Source organism: Polypterus senegalus, chromosome 1, assembly GCF_016835505.1.
Source record: "Polypterus senegalus isolate Bchr_013 chromosome 1, ASM1683550v1, whole genome shotgun sequence".
NCBI lineage: Eukaryota > Metazoa > Chordata > Cladistia > Polypteriformes > Polypteridae > Polypterus > Polypterus senegalus.
The window spans coordinates 142,345,509-142,362,743 of NC_053154.1; the positions used below are offsets into that span (position 1 = coordinate 142,345,509).

Genomic DNA, 17,235 nt, shown 5'->3' on the forward strand with positions numbered 1-17,235 from the left:
AACAGAACACAACTGGCATATTTATGATGTACTTTGATCTTCATTTTAAAGAGATTTTTCAGAGGCAATGCTCATTTAGTTACTTCAGCCAAGATGTAGATTCATTCACAGGCTGCTCATCAGATCTCTGCTACACATCCTATCCATCTCCTTTAACTCATTGAGCTTTGCATTGCTTGTTAATACAGTAGTTTTAAGACAAAAACTCAAATTCACTTTTAAAGAATTTCTGTTAAGCAGTGAATAGAACATCTGACTAATAAATAATGTGAAGGAAATACTCAAAGATCATTATAATGCAACATTTACAACATTCAATCATTTTCACTTATGAAACATTTAGACACAGCGCAACAATTTATATAAGAGAGACATGGTCAGTCACACAAAGTTTTAAAAGCAAAATGAATGACAGCTTAAGGAAAACAATGACTAGAGTTGAATGTGTTTCAGCACTCATGAGCTATTTCCTCTGGGTTTCTTTCAGGCTTTATAGGCAGCATGGAGCAATACTGATTCGGCTTTCTTTTAGATTACATAACTTTACGCACAGAGAATCCCATTTTGTGAAGGGCTGTGTTTCCAATTGTCTTATTTATGAGAGACACCATGAACTTCTTTCAAGTAACAGTGTATGAGTCATATGTATTTTATGCTCTACAAACTCACTTGAAGAAAAATAGCAAAAATATTAATAGCAGCATAAATATAAAAAAGCAGGTAAAGTACAAATGTACATTAGCAGGTCATGTTTTGAATTAGAGGAAGAAGAGCGTGCTGTAAAAAATACAGCAAAGGTATTGGAACTTTTTTTTATAAAAAAACATATTTTAATTTTTGAAAAGCACAACATTACGATGGCATACCACACAATTAAACAAACATTAACATAAGACAAACAATGATTCACTTCAAAAATTAACCCAGAGATAACCGAAAAACAGAAATGCAAAGTAACTCAAAAAGACAAAATGAAGACACGAGCAGAAAACCTCATGCTTTGCTGCTGTTTGCACCTCTACTTTCAAGGAAACTGCACCTTTTCTCTCTCTATCTCTGAGTCACATTAACTCTCACGGCTCCTCTCTTCCCCACAACCGGGTTACATGTGTTCTATCTCGGTAACCCTCTAAAACACAGGCAGACTTAATTGGACATCCTTCTCAGCAGGCACAAAATAATACGCCGATTTTGGTATGCTAACAGACAAATGTTTAAATAAGCACGACAGGCCTCCTAACTACCAAACTTATCAACCAACAGCACTTCCACCTGCAGCATGACTTCATGTTCCTGCCCAAGCCATTTCATTCCGGGGACCTCTGTGAACCTACCTCACACATAAGTGAACCACTAAAAACAAACTATAAAAGAAAAGCTATAATTAAGTTATTGTACTTTTCACCTTACAATCTCTGTGATATGGTTGATTACATCCTGGTGTGGGGACTGAAAGGTTTTTCAGCACTGTCTATAATATATTTGATGAAAGAAGGACTAGGCAGACAGCTGAGAAAGCTGAAATGCTCATTTTTCTAAAGAAAAATGTGCACAGAATTAAAGTGTTATTAGACAGAGGGATCTTTAAAAGGTGAGTCAATCAGTAGTGATTTTTGTTTCTAAAGTTGTTAAATGGTAGGCAAAAGTTAGACACATGGCTATTCACAACTGCATGAACACAGTTTAACCACCTATGTCTGTTCACAACTCTTAAACTTAGTCCCATGCCACAAAACTAAGTCAGATAATACAAGAACACAGACTTCAACTTGTAAAGCATACCATGGTGTACAGGGTGAGCCAAATTGAAGTACCACATTTCTCAAGGTCATTGCGTGAGGTAGAGGCAGCCAAGTTAAATTGAGGTGGGAGTCCTTTGATAGGCGACCTCTTATAGTTTTCAGTCAGCAACATGCTTTTGTCCAGGTTGCACTGTGCTTTTGCTGTTGAAGCGTTCTTTCAAAAACAACGAATTCATCATCAGTTTTCAACGCACTTTCCGAATGTACTTCAGCATTCCCCCTAACAATGATGTCCCAGATCAGAAAACAATTCTTTAGTGGGAGGCTAAATTTAGACAAATGGGTACAACATTAAACAGAAAATCACCAGCCATCCACGGATTGTATGAACGCCTGAAAACATCAAAGCTGTAAGGGCATCAATTTTGCAGTCTCCTAGACATTCAGCTAGATGAAATGGATTTGGTGCGTGCTTGGTTTCAACAGGATGTAGCAAACAGCTCATATGGAGCAGAGGATCCATGCAAGTTTTGCAGGAGATGTTTCAGGAGAAGCTGATCTCCCTGTGCAGCGATGTCAGGTGGCCTTCACGTTCGACCTGATCTTGATCCGTGCGATGTCTTCTTGTGGGACTCTCTCAAGTCAAAGGTATACAAACAACAACGTCAAGACCTTGAAGCCCTCAAGGATGCCATTCGCCACAAAATCGCCGCTATTCCGCTTGAAATGGCTGAATGAGTCATACGAGCATTCAGAAATTGTCTCAAAGACTGTATTGCTAATGATGGCCACCACCTTCAATATATCATTTTTAAAACACAGTGAAAAAAATCTAGTTGTATACCCTTTCTTGTGTCATAATGAAATTTATTTCATTTTATAGTATTTTTGTAGAATAAACATTTGAAATGAGGTACTTCTTTTTGGCTCACCCTGTACTATAAACAGCAAAACACTTACCCCTTACACTATAACTGGCTCTCTAGTTACTAATAAAAAGAATACTGAAAATATGCACTGATACACTACATACATTAACTGTGTCATACAGCTATAACATGCGTGAAGATTTAATTTGCTTTCTTAAATGAGATGTACAAAAGGATAAAAAAAATGTTTTACTGCATCGTAGAGATGGTGTGATCAGGTTTTTTATTTTTATGCTCAATACTATGTTACTGGATCAGCTGATTTCAATACCGATTTTCTTTTCCTTTATCTCTTTATAAAACTCTTACACTAATATTAAAATGAATCACATATCATAATGTAGTTTTTATTCCTGAGCTTTCAGCCGTCATCAGAGGATAATGCTTAGACTTACAAGAATCAAAGGCAATATATAGCAAAAATTACGCGGAGCTGGGGTGGGGCTAAGTCAGTGTGATCAGGAGGGAGAGGGGGTATTGGTGGTAAAGTTTTGTTTATTATGAACATGTTCTTCTTAAGTTTGCATATGCTGGATTTATGTCCAAAAGTCTGTTGATGGTCTGAATCTTGGCTATCAAACGAGAACACATACATACATACATATACACACATACATATACATATATATATATTGTGAACGCTGGCCCGGACACAGACAGACAGACATGTTGTTCTTCACCACACACCGTTTATTTACAGACTAATATTTACAAAGTTACCGTGCTCTCACAAACCCCAGTGCCTCTTGCACCGATTCCCCAAAGTCAAGGCTACACAGTCCTTTTCTGGCCGCCTCCTGTCCTCTCGTCAGCTTTGTCTTCCTTCCTCCCGACTCTCGCCCCGACTGCTGGGAGGCGGCCCCTTTTATGGGAACCCGGATGGGCCCCAGCTGCTTCCCGGCACTCCTCCGCACCCGGAAGCCATCCAGGTGTCCCCTGTAGTCTTCCCCCCAGCATTTCCTGGTGTGGCGGAAGTGCTGGGTTCCAGGGCTGTTCAGGCAGCGGGGCGCCGCCTGGCGGTGGCCACGGGGCCCTACAGGGCTGGGCTTCCATGCCCCCTACCCGAGGCCACCAACGTAACCAGGGCGGACACCCCCTCGTGGTCTGGTGGAGGTACAGGCCCTCCTCCGGTCCTCCTGGGCATCCCGGCCGGGCTCCTGCCTCGGCCGGATGTGGCAGATGATGGTCGGGGAGTGGGGCGCCGCCTGGCGGTGGCCACAGCACCCTATAGGGCTGGGCTTCCATGCCCCCTACCCGAGGCCACCAGCGTAACCAGAACGGACGCTCCCTCCTCTGGTCCTCCTGGGCGTCTGCACACACACACACACACACACATATATATATCTATATATATATATCTATATCTATCTAACAGGTTATATATCATCCTGTTCCTCCTTGCCCAAAGGAGCAGATACTGGTCCTGCTGATGGGTTATGGACCTTCTATGGCCCTCTCCAGCTCTCCTAGAGTAACTGCTTGTCTCCTAGAATCTCCTCCATGCCCTTGAGACTGTGCAGGGAGACACAGCAAACCTTCTGGCAATGACACGTATTGATGTGCCATCCTGAAGAAGTTGGACTACCTGTACAAACTCTGTAGGGTCCAGGTATCGCCTCATGCTACCAGTAGTGACACTGACTGTAGCCAAATGCAAAACTAGTGAAGAAACAGTCAGAAAAGATTAGGAGGGAAAAATGTCAGTGGCCTCCACCTGTTAAACCATTCCTGTTTTGGGGGTCATCTCATTGTTGCCCCTCTAGTGCATCTGTTGTTAATTTCATTAACACCACAGCAGCTGAAACTGATTAACAACCCCTCTGCTACTTAACTGACCAGATTAATATCCCATAGGTTTCATTGACTTTATGCTATACTCTGATTAAAAGTGTTCCTTTTGAGCAGTATATATATATATATATATATATATATATATATATATATATATATATATATATATATATATATATATATATATATATATACACACACACACACACATACATATATATATATATATATAAATGTATACATATATATATATATATATATATTTATTTATTTATTTTTATCGCTACAGAAAGAGCAGAATTGAATAAGCTATAGGTCTTTGTAAAAAAAGTTGTCAGCACCTCAAGAGGAGTTTAATCTGCAGTACGGACAGTGCTGGAGCAGGAGAAGGCATTTACAGACATACTATCTGCTAACAAAAAAAAAAAAACCAGACACCTCCTGCCCATGTGGCAAGACATGGACATCCTCAACCCTGTCCACAAGACTTTAAATTCACTGGTTAGTTTCACAGATATAGTGTTAGGGGAATCATATGTCAGTGTATCATATGTGAAGCTTGTGCTCCACCTGCTCAATGAACAGCCAGAGGATAAGGGCCCTGAACTCAGAAAGAATATTACAACTACTGTCATCAGCTACTTAAATAACAAATATGATGACACTGCTATTGATGACCTTCTGGACATATCATCCCTTCTTAATCCTCATTTCAAAACATGCTATGTGAAACCTGAGAAAGTGAATGCCATGAAAGCCAGAGCTGTGGTTCAAATAATACAAATAAAACAGAGCACATCAGCTACTGGACTTCAAAGGTCTGCCAGTACAGCAGAAGCAGAGGAAAGAGCACTAGCACCAGCCAAACAACAGAAGACTGGGCAGCTTAATCAAGAAACAGGATTCTGTTACAGCAGCTGGACTCACAAACCAATAACTGGAAAACTATGTCCAAGCTCCTTCTGTGGACAATGAATCTTGTCCACAGGAAGGGTGCAAAATTCACAATATAAAATGTGTGCTGCTTTTATTCAAAGAAAATAAAATAAAACAAGATCCCAAATTATTTTAGATACTGCTCTATTCAAGATTTTTAAGTGATAGAGAATAGAAGTAGATATCTATTGCAGCTAGTAATGCAGATTTGGTTTTCATTGTGATAGGTTTCCAATTTAAAATATTTGCACTGTATATGTATACATATCTGAAATTGTATTGTGATAATTCTTGAAATCAATCAATACAGAAACAAATATTGTGATTATATTTCTGTCCATTTCACCCAGCACTAATGTAAACATGTCATATTGGAATTTAAATTTGCAGACTGCTCTACCAGTGCAACTGTACTATTGCATGAGGCACAGGACAAGGAACTGCAGCAATAAAGTGTCATTAATTTGGATGATAAAAATGCAGCAGGCTCAGACAACAGATTAAAAATCAGTGGGTAATGTACACATGACACATTTCTACAATGGTCCAACATCATAGCTACACACAGCAGTATCATATGTAGTAAAAAGAAATTACAGAAATGGCAAATATAAAGAAGATCCATAACTTACTGTAAAAACACAGAGTGTGGCACAAGGCAATCAAACTTCAAATCAAAATGTGCATCAATTTTATTTCAGAACAGTATTTATAAGTTAAAATATAAAGAAATATCACTTTTCTATAAAGCTGCTAAACTACATTTTGCACTAAGCATTTTTATGTTGTTTTACCTTCATTATCTATTTATCTCTTACCAGTATCGTACAGAACAAGTAATTGCCTAACAAGGGCATAATGTGCAAACAATCTTAAAAATAACTACGTTAACAGGGAACATTTCATTCATTTTTCTGTAAAGGTTTATGGAGGAATAAATATCCAATTTACTCTTATATAGTTTTAATTTGTTTAACTGTAAAACATGGATAAGCTTAGGATATGAGAAAACAAAAACAGAGTTTGAAAAAGAAAAAAAAAGTGAATACAAATTTGATATATACAATTTATGTCTGGGAAATGTTAAGACATACATTTTTACATTCACTTATCAACAACCTGACACAAATTTATATAACAGTACCTTATTCAGTTTTTTTTTTCTGGAAATTTTTTGAAAATCCTTATCTTTAAAACTCTTGTACTTACGCATCTCTTAGTTCCTCTGGAACTGGAACTATACATTTGAAGAAGGTTGTCTCTGTCACAGGCTTATTACGATTCACAGGTCGAAGGCGTTCAAATGTAACTATTTCATTGTAAGTGGCATCACAAGCAGCATACTCAATAACATAAAACTGCAGAGAAAATAAAATTATATGAGAAAAATCTAGAACAGTATTACAAAACTTAGCTATTCAACAGACAATAATAAATGTAATTTTTAGAACATACATCACCCTTCATCATTCGCACTTTGGCAAGCCACCAACCACAGGGTTCCTGATCATTAGCTCGTGAGTAAATCTGTGAGATTGAACAAAAAACAATGTAACAGACTGTTTAATAATAGAATCAAGCTGCATCAATTCTGAAGTAAGTACAGGTAAAATTCTGTTACAACAAACTGCCAGGGGGAAAAAAAAATATTTTGTTGCAATGAGATTCTGTATTTGTCAGTATAGTGCTTTCTTTAACTTGCGTCCAGGTGTTTGCAATCATTTCAATAGTTTCTTTCGTGTTAATATTAATCTCCACCTGTCTACAAGTTATGTTGATGAGTAATGTTGCGATAATACACTTTTAGGGTTGCGAATGATGCCCAAATACAATGGCTGAAGCACTGCTGTGCAACTGGGTGGGAGGAATTCAACGCAAACATTATCTAAATGTGGAAGCATGTTGTGGGCAGCACAGTTATCAATCAGAAGCCAAATCATCCTTTTCTTCTTCTTCTTCATATTGTGAGGTTTCTAAACTCTTTTGGGACCCACCCCCCACCTAACGGGATGACATGCTAAAGTGCGTCCCGAAGCGCGATTGCCGCATCTGTGGAAGATTGTCAGTTACCGGAGCAAGGCAACAGCAGGCTCACAGCGCTACAGCAAAGTGCCACAGAAGCAAATCCTAAAAGATCGTGGTTGCGCTACAAGTCCCTGTCTTGCACCCCAAAACATGAGGTTGAGTCTCAGAACTTCAGCAAAACCAGCTTTATTCAGTTAGGAACAGAAGGGTTATTTATTATAGCGTGATCTACCACTCTCCTACAAACAGACATAGCAGTCAGGCAGGGTTGTAGTAATACTGTTCCCTGCATTTACAATGCTCCTTGAATTACCCATCGAGATCTTTTCTGTTTGCTTCAGTGGCGAGCAGCAGAAGAGCTGTGAGCCTGCTGTTGCCCCAGCAACGGATAAACAGTCTTCCACAGATGTGGTGATTGCACTTCGGGATACTCTTCGGTGTATTGTTCAGTTGGGGGAGGTCCTAAGAGAATTTAGAAATCTCACGTTTTCTTGAATGAGTGCCGCATTAATAGGAATGTTTCTTGAATGAGCATCACTGAATCACATAAAAACTGCTTGTTTGACATTTTCAAATGTAGCAGTTCACATATGTTTGCAACCCGAGATTTTTCTTTTTTTGCTCGGTCTTTCAAGATGGTGGAATTCCGAATTCACTGGCAATGTCTTTTTTCTTTTTGCCAGAATCAAAAGCCGCAAAAATTTGACGTTTTTTTTTTCTAATATGAACTGTTGACGTTTTTTCGTGTCTGTCATTAGTATAGGAGGGTGACAATGAGTTAAATTCCAATGGATGTTTTTCAAACGTTGACGAGCAATAAGCAAAAGGTATCACTGAAAACCACAGAAAACAAAACCAGCCAAAAAAAAAATTGTATGAGTAAAGTTTGAAGAAAGAATTTTTTTTTTTACAATGTTTCTGTTTGGGGATCATTGCGCACAACTGAGCTGCGACCAAAGAACTAACTGCTCTGCAGATGATTCATTCAGGCATTTCAAGGGCACTTCGTTGTAATGAAAGTATCTGCTGAATGTATTTCGTAGTAACAAGATTTCTATGCTCTTGTGTCATATGAGGAATCTGTTGGGACCATATAAATGATTCATTGTAATGAAAAGTTTGATGTAAAGATATTCGTTGTAATGGAATTTTACCTGTATTTTAAAAGTATAAAGATATGTACATTCCCCTAAAGGTGTTACTGAAGTACTTCCTCCACCTCTTTACTGTCTATTTTTTTAATTAATACTACCCCCATACAAATTTAAATTCTAATAGCTTATATTGTACTGTTCAGCAAAATATATTACAGGTGTACAGTTAGTGCATATGTTGGTAGGCATCCATGAACTTAAATTATTTTTACATAAATTTACATGGCAATAACAGTAAATTATAATAAACCCAGTTACTTTATTCCACAGAATCAATGCTTTCTTTGTGAAAATATTCCTGAGAAATCAAGTCGTAAAAATAACAATAAGTAAAAGACCATAAAACTAGACAGGAGAATTATTTAACTTTCCGTATACTTTGATCACTTTCATTGAAAGTGTACTCTATGCTTCAGAGCTCAAAGTTTTAAACACCAAAACTAGTACCAGTGCTCATGTAATGTAAGTAAACATAGTACAAAAGTCAATTAAACGCACAAGATTAAATATAAATTAGTAACGCTATCATCGATCTGCAGAAAATCTAAATCGACCGATTTTCAGTACAAAAGATTCAATTGGTAAATTGGCCGATAACAAAAAAAGATTTTTACAAGCATCAGCTTTTCTAAGGTATATGCAACGATGTTACCGTAATGTATATCTATTATCTAAATGGATAGCAGAAAGTTAGACTTTACCAGAAAGACTGGAATATTACCTTTACATCTAAGAAAGTGAAGTAATAAACTGATAAACATGAATCAAAGGAGCTGCCCACCGCAATTAGTCAAAGAGCAAGAAAAGCTAATTTAATGAATTTAGGCTTTTTTATTTTATCCTTTAATTAAAACAAACACTGCTTGTCTGGAATCGGATGGTGAGCAAGCTTGTATTTAGTACAGCAGCTCACATTTTCAATTAGAAAAAGAACAGTTGCTTTGTAAACAATAGGCTTGTTAGCTGAAAAGATAGATCTGGAGCTATTTTTAAAAGTGAAAAACTACTTTTTTTTTTTAATTAAACTTCGTTTCAGATAAAAACATTACAGAAGAAACAGAACATGACAATTTAAAACAAAACATGATAATTTATAATTGCAAGAAGCATTTTATTTTCCTTTATGTCAAATATCCATCTTCCAACCTACTGAATCCGAACACAGGGTCACGGGGGTCTGCTGGAGCCAATCCCAGCCAACACAGGGCACAAGGCAGGAACCAATCCCGGGCAGGGTGCCAACCCACCGCAGGACACACACAAACACACCAAGCACACACTAGGGCCAATTTAGAATCACCAATCCACCTAACCTGCATGTCTTTGGACTGTGGGAGGAAACCGGAGTACCCGGAGGAAACCCATGCAGACACGGGGAGAACATGCAAACTCCACGCAGGGAGGACCCAGGAAGCGAACCTAGGTCTCCTAACTGCGAGGCAGCAGCGCTAACACTGCGCCACCGTGCTGCCCTATGTCAAATATTATGCAAATATATTATTTTCTGTACACATTTAAATAGTGAAACTATGTATTTTAAGGTAATTTTATTTATTTCAGTATTTATACTGTCACTAAATATCAAGCCTACAGAATGTAACTGTGTCAATAAAAAATGAACAGGTAACCTGTGGTCTATAGTTTAAAAATACCAAAGTTAACAGTGTTTAAAGTAAAAAGTATTTAAAAGGATATTAAAAAAAAAAAAAGTATCAGAATCAGTCAATTCAGTACCAAGAAATAGGTAATCAGTATCAGCCCAAAAAAAAAAAAACTGATCAAGGCATCACTAATATAGAGGTGGTGTGTCGGGCTTCTTCTATTACTTAAAAATATCTGATAATTTCACAAAAACAATTTAACTAAACATTTAATTTCAATAATTTTTCAAAAAGCTAAGCAAAGTTGTACTACCACAGAAAGAAAAACATGGTTAAAATGCCTTAATGTTTAAGTCTGCATCTCTTGCTTTTGTATATTCTAGAAAACAGAGAGGCATATCTGTTTAATTTGGCACTAACACATCCCTATCTTTCATAATCATGCTGTGTGTATTTTGTAGACCCATCTAGTTTCTACCCTGCCCATGATGAGGTATTAGAACATGTTGCAGTTTTTGATGCTGTTAATAACAGTGTCTCTAATATAAAAACAATAGACTTGGGGTATTTATTTATTTTTAAATTCATTCCTTATGCTGTTATTGGCACTGTAAATTAAGGGAATTTTAAGGCATCATATGCAAAACAGGATCTTACACTGGACACTTCACAGCACACCTACTCCAGCCCAATCTAAACAAACAAACCAATCTTACACCTCTAATGAATGTGGAAGAATACTACAGCACCCCATGTAAACTTATCAGACATGGGCAGAATGTACAAATTACCCAAAGAATGGCCCCAGACCAGAATGTGAACCCACAATGACAGACCTGTGAGATAGCAGTTGCCACAACAGATAAGAAAATGGGGTTATTCATTTGCTTAGGTGAGAAAATGCAGCTCCCACTTATGATAGAAGAACTGATGTCTGAATCTGTTTTTCTGGGTGGGTTTGCTATAACAGGAAGAAGTATACCTATGATGACATCAAGCATAATAGCATCATGAAAAACCTTAGGCTATCAAAAAAATGTTTTTTTGGTGACTGCCTCCAAACAAATTTGTTGTCAGCACATTGTAGCATAAGTTAAAAAAAATCTTTATAGTAAAAGGTATATTTTCAAGTGGTACATGACACATTCATCTCAAGGCTGAAAACAGTGCAAGAGGCAAACATTTATATATGCATAAAGTGGCGTATAATGTAATTATTTTTCTCTCCCCTATGATTAAAGCGGATCTTTCCACCACAATGGGAAACAACAATGTTCAATACTTTTTGCAAATTAGTGTCTCTGTCTAATAACTGCATTACACCATTTAAACCTATCTGATCGAGAGTATAAAGTCCAACACTGCCACCATGTTTACAACGCTTTTGAATTTTTTTCATTATAAACAGATTACTGTGTCAAGACACTTTAACTATGAAAAAGTACAGAATTTACTATTTCTAACAACATATCACACCTGTGTATGTGCGGTGTCACAGCAGAGAATTGTATGTTATAAAGTAGAGCTATTCATTTCCTTGCAATTTATTACTTTACAGATGCACACAATTGTTTCTGGCTTTAGTTATTACAAGTTGATTGTAGGTATTAAGATGTTTCAGCTTCATATGAAAATGCTGAACCTGCACTTTTTAAGACATTTAACTCCTTTGCGTATGTCATGTCACTGGGAGAGCTCTATTGATGTCACTGTCCTTTTTAGTCTGTCACTGAACTGCAGAACATTTATTTATGATACACTGGTTTAATATATAAATTTGGCTCGAATTCCATATAAAAGCATGTGCACTGAATGGCCCTGAAGTTTTGAGCAAGCTCTTGTATGTCAGTAGAGGCTATTCAATGGGTGTTTGTAAGCAAGTAAGAAGATGGAATACTGTTCCTCAGCCATCCAGATGCAAAAGTAATATTTGGAGCTGAGCCTGGAGCACTAACACCTAGCATGCCTAGAGTGCCTGTTTTAGTGCTATGTTTTGGCTATATGCTTGTTCAGGGCAAATTATTGTTATTAATTTCTAATTACTGCAGTACAAAATTACTGGAAGAATTCTTTCACAACAGTAACAGATCCAGAAATAATTTTTTCAAGCAACAATGAACAGAAAAATGTCTTCTTTCCCAGTGTCATTTCTATGTCAATGGCTGCAATTTAAATCGCTCGTGATATGCAAATACTTTGTAAGTTTATCAGTCTTTACTTATTTACTTTCTTATATTTAACCATCCTCTATGTATTTTTAATTTTATTTCTGAGTGTGTAAAGAATGTGTAATGCCACCCTGTTGGATAAAGAGCTCTGCCCTTGTTCATAACAAGCGAGTTCCTGCAGGGATGAGAAATGAGAGAAATGCATGATTATGTTAAAAATCAGAAAGGGTTAGAAATGAAAATAAAAAACACAATTTTAATGACATCCATGCTAAAGTAACATACACCATATAAGAAAGCAATGTAGTATTTTACCCATTTTTTATCTACAATGCAATGTACAGGCAGTCCCTGGGTTACATACAAAATAGGAACTATAGGTTTGTTCTTAAGTTGAAGTTGTATGTAAGTTGGAACAGGTACATTATTTTAATAAATGCAATTTGGAAATATGTTTGTCTCAACATATTATTTATATTTACCTTTCTGTGCAGGTACAGTAAATGCTTAAACATTTTCAAATACAGTACAGCCTTAAACAATGTTGGTAGAACTTGATAGACTTGATGAAGAGGACAGGACTGGTCTCAAAGATGGCATTAAAGGAGGTTTGCACGGAGCTTTTCTTTTTCTCATCATAAATATCTTTATAGCAACTCAGGCCTTCTGTGACTGTTCGGTAAACCCCTCTGTATCAGGATCTTCCTCCTTTAATTTTGACATTCCTGCTTCGATGAGACAAAATGCATCAGCGTAACTCTTTTGTAGAAAACGTTTTTGTTGGATTCCCTAGGTTCTGGTTTTCTTCGTTGAATGCCATCATCTGCTGTTCTAGTTCCATAAGGTCTTCATTGGTTAGATCTTTGCTATGTACATAATAGTACAAGCAGGCTTGCTATTGAGAATGAATGGGGGTGACGAGGGGCGGTTCACCACCCGCCCACTACACATTTACTTCCACTTGCATACAGTATGCTGCCTGTAGCGTCCGCCCACTGAGAACGAACAGGGTGCGGCCAAAGGCAGGTAGTGAATTGCCCATCGCCACCCCCATTCAACAGGTAGCCACCCAAGGCACACTACAATGCTGCCCCCTGCAGCCCCATTCACCCACCATGGACTCCATTCAGCCACAACCGGGTCACTGCTGGCAGCATCACCAGCTGCCCACCGAGAACGAACGGGGCAGCCATTCAAGGGACACTGTAAGGCTGTGTGGTGGGCTGGCAGTGAAACGCCCCCCACTACCCCATCCAGCATCCATCCAGTCAGGAGCAGTAGCTGCGGCGGTGTGGTGGGCGGGCAGCGAACCGCCCAAACAAGCCTCCTTCCTGCACATGAGCGGTACCGTGTTTCCCCAAAAACAAGACCCGGTCTTATACTCATTTTTGCTCCAAAAGTTGCACTAGGGCTTATTTTCAGAGGATATCTTATATTTATTCATGTACAACAATATTCTTCTGGAATATCGTCATAACTCTCCACATTCAAACCCTGAATTCAAGCCTGAATTTCTTGCTACCCCAGCCGCTTTTAGGATCCCACAGGATCGATGTGCGTGCATCAATGTTTGATGAATGGTTCGATGTGGTGAAGCAAAATGCCAACATACAAATGCATTTGTGGTGCTGGTATATTCAAGCGTCACATATTCCCCAAAGAAATGACACTATATATTTTAAAAGTCTCACATACCATCTTCTGTGCCGTCTTTTTTTGCACCTTGTACCATCAGAATGTACGGCAGCGTATTTGAGCCACAGAGAAAAAAAAAATAAGGACATAATGAAAATGTCTATTTTGTGATTAAAGTGTATATTTCGGCTTTAAACCCGAAATGTCCACTTTAACCTCGTAAACGTAATCTTAAAACTGACTCAGTTGTTAATCGCTACTCGCTTCTGGTTTTTCCTCCTGACCTGACAGCAGCAGAAAGCTGCTCGCCACATAGAACACACTAAATTTATGATATTCCAGCTCTTTGCACATTTAAAAATCTTAGATTTATACTTGATATCATTTTCATGATGAAATGCATTAAATATGTATGTTGTACTTTACACATAAATCATTAAATTTGTTTAAATAATGAATACTGTTAATAGTTACACATATGGGGTGGCAAAGTGGTAGCCGCGCACCCAGCCGCCCACTTAGAATGAATGGGATGCGGACCCCACCGCTCCATCCATCAACCGGAGCCACCTGAGGGACGCTACACAGTGTGAGCAGTGACACCGCCACCCTTCAGCCACCACTTGCAGCATCCCCAGGCTGAAGATGACAGAGCGGCAGTTACTGAGCAACCTGCGTTGCGTTCCCCAGACAGATGAAGGAGCAGCTGCGGCCCCGTTCGCAAGTATGAGTTGTTTGTATGTCTAATGTCCGTAACTCTGGGACTACCTGTATACGCTTTTCTTTACTACTGTATTTGAGCAACTCTGGTTCTGAATTAGGGATTTTAATAGAGAAAAATCACAGGACCTTGTAGAAATTCAGTACAGTCAAAATTAGAGTGTTGTTTCACAAAAATCACATCCAAGCAAGATTTATCCTTATTAATACATAGCATACTTAATGACTGAGAAGAACAGGCTATACAGTATGTGAGAAGTCTGCCTCGATCTTTTTCATACCTCCGTATCCAAAACCAAAAGAACAGAAGGAACCCTGTCGGTAGAATTTTCTACCAACAGAAATTAGGAGAATGTGCAAACTATACCTGGAGGTGAATTTAAACCAAGACCATTACTCACAAATTTATAAAGCAGCAGCACTAACCACTGCGTTATTATGCCACTCCATCTATGCATATTGTTAAAATTTTACTGCAGATGCACAGGATCAATAGCAGGTTTGCAAGATAATGTATGCATTCCAGTTTATTAACTGCAGTTTATATTACTTAAAAACAAGGATATGCAGAACATGGCAATTAAGTTATACCAACTATACTTCTATTATTACAGAACAAACACATGCTGAAGGGAGGCAACTGCAAGGCTGAGAGACAAAGAGACAGTAATTGAGTTATATTATACTCTTTCTGTTGTGATAAAAGCAACAGACCCACTTCTTCTACTGAACAAAGGAGTATTCGTTTCTGACTCGAATCGCCCTCAGTTAATTCCTTGTCAGTGACACATGCTTATGGACCAGTCAACTACATGAATTCAGCCACTAACATTATGCAGTTACAGATAAAACATTACCATCACTCACTGACCTGCCTCCAAATATTAACTTTCCTTATTTAGAATTGTACAATATAAGAAGATCTTACCTCAACTTCTTCTCCTTCACCAATGTCCTTTTTAGCATCTTGTGGAGATGGCAATCGTACATCACTGAATGGAACCTGACGTTCTGGCTGCCAGCTTCAGATAAAATATAAAGTGCAGAAATATTTAAAACCCAAACACAAAGAAAAAAACACATTTTATAAATAAATCAATTCTTAAGTAAGGGTGGAGAAAAAAATTTCTTAGATGCACTGCAAGTCTATCTTAAAAGATTCTGGACTCCACAATCAACAGTATGAAAGAAGGTGGAGTCTCAGTACTTTAGCAAAACCAGGTTTTAGTCAGATTGAAACAGGAGCAACGCGGTTATTTATTGTAGCAGGATCTACCACTCTCCTATAAAAGACACAGCAATCAGGCAGGGATGTGGCCAGGTTAGTGGCCAAGTAATACTGTTCCTTGCAACACCCATCGACGACCGGCACATATAGCAGGACTGCAATCTTTTCGTATTTGCTTTTACGGCGAGCTGCTACAGCACTGGGAGCCTGCAGTTGCACTTCAGCGTATCATACCATTGGGGTAAAATACACATATACATAAACAAAAGGGAGCAGTCTGAACTTGACCTCTGACTTCATCAATAACAGTAACTGCAATAGCAGAAATCAAATAATTTTGAATGGAATGGGACACACCAGAAAACACAAAAGATAACTGGAAGTGTGTGGCTTAGACAGAATCACATTTGGATAATGTTTTCATGAATTCTCTTTAATTCCCCTTGTTAGCAGATTCACTACCCTCATCATGCCTTCTGAATGCCAGTTGTTGACGATCAAGCAGTAAAGGGACAAGAATTAGGCAGTTAAGAAAGGACGTGTTTTTCTTTAATTGTTTCTTCATATTTTGCCACCAGCATATGATCGTTATCATTAATCGCTTGATCTAGTCTGACCCTGCCAAGATAATTTAACTGTGCACGACTCGAATGTTCATTGTTTTTCTCATGTCTTTTGTATGCACTGTCAAAGTTATCCAGATCCCCAAAACCCAGTTTTGACCAAACAACCTGAGATTAATTAATGAGTTTAATTAAGAGGCATGGTCAACAGGACATTCTCTTTGTCACAGCACTTCCACTCAGCCAGTTCACCTTGTCATACTAAGAGAGCTGAAAAGACGGGTTATTTTTCCCTGACTTTTGAACCAAATCAGTCTTGGGTACTGATCTGTCCTGGTGTTTAATTCTGAATATCACCCATGAGGAAGATTATTAAATGGCTGCACTAAAAGCAAGTCAGCAATATCAGCACTGGCTGCCACTATGCACAGCTAGCTAACTAACTAGATGGCTGGCTGGCTAATTTTCCCCACCAAGCACCCTAGTTTGAAAAAAAATAAACAAACTTTCCTAAACTGAAACAAGAAGTAAACTCAAGAACGCAGTATTTATGTTTTAATTTAAAGTAGGATATGTACAAATGAAAACCGTGAACAAATAACTCACTACGAGAAGCAGCTCGTCTCACACCTTCACTTGCCAAAAGTTCATATGGGACTGAATTTGATATGCTCTGATGCCAAAACACTGTCAATCATAAAGAGGTCCAGCCACTTTGACAGTTCCTCCAATTACCATGGAAC

The 17,235-nt window shown here is 38.2% G+C and overlaps 1 protein-coding gene across 3 annotated transcripts in view; it reads right to left on the reverse strand.

The window, feature by feature from the left end:
• fxr1 (fragile X mental retardation, autosomal homolog 1) overlaps window positions 1-17,235 on the reverse strand; it is a 102,495-nt gene that overhangs the window by 37,811 nt on the left and 47,449 nt on the right. For all 3 annotated transcript variants that reach the window (XM_039759461.1, XM_039759451.1, XM_039759440.1), the window contains exons 3-5: window positions 15,630-15,723; window positions 6,854-6,925; window positions 6,608-6,756 (exon numbers count right to left, since the gene is read on the reverse strand). In XM_039759461.1, coding sequence (XP_039615395.1) covers window positions 6,608-6,756; window positions 6,854-6,925; window positions 15,630-15,723 — 315 coding nt within the window. The remainder of the gene's footprint in view (window positions 1-6,607; window positions 6,757-6,853; window positions 6,926-15,629; window positions 15,724-17,235) is intronic.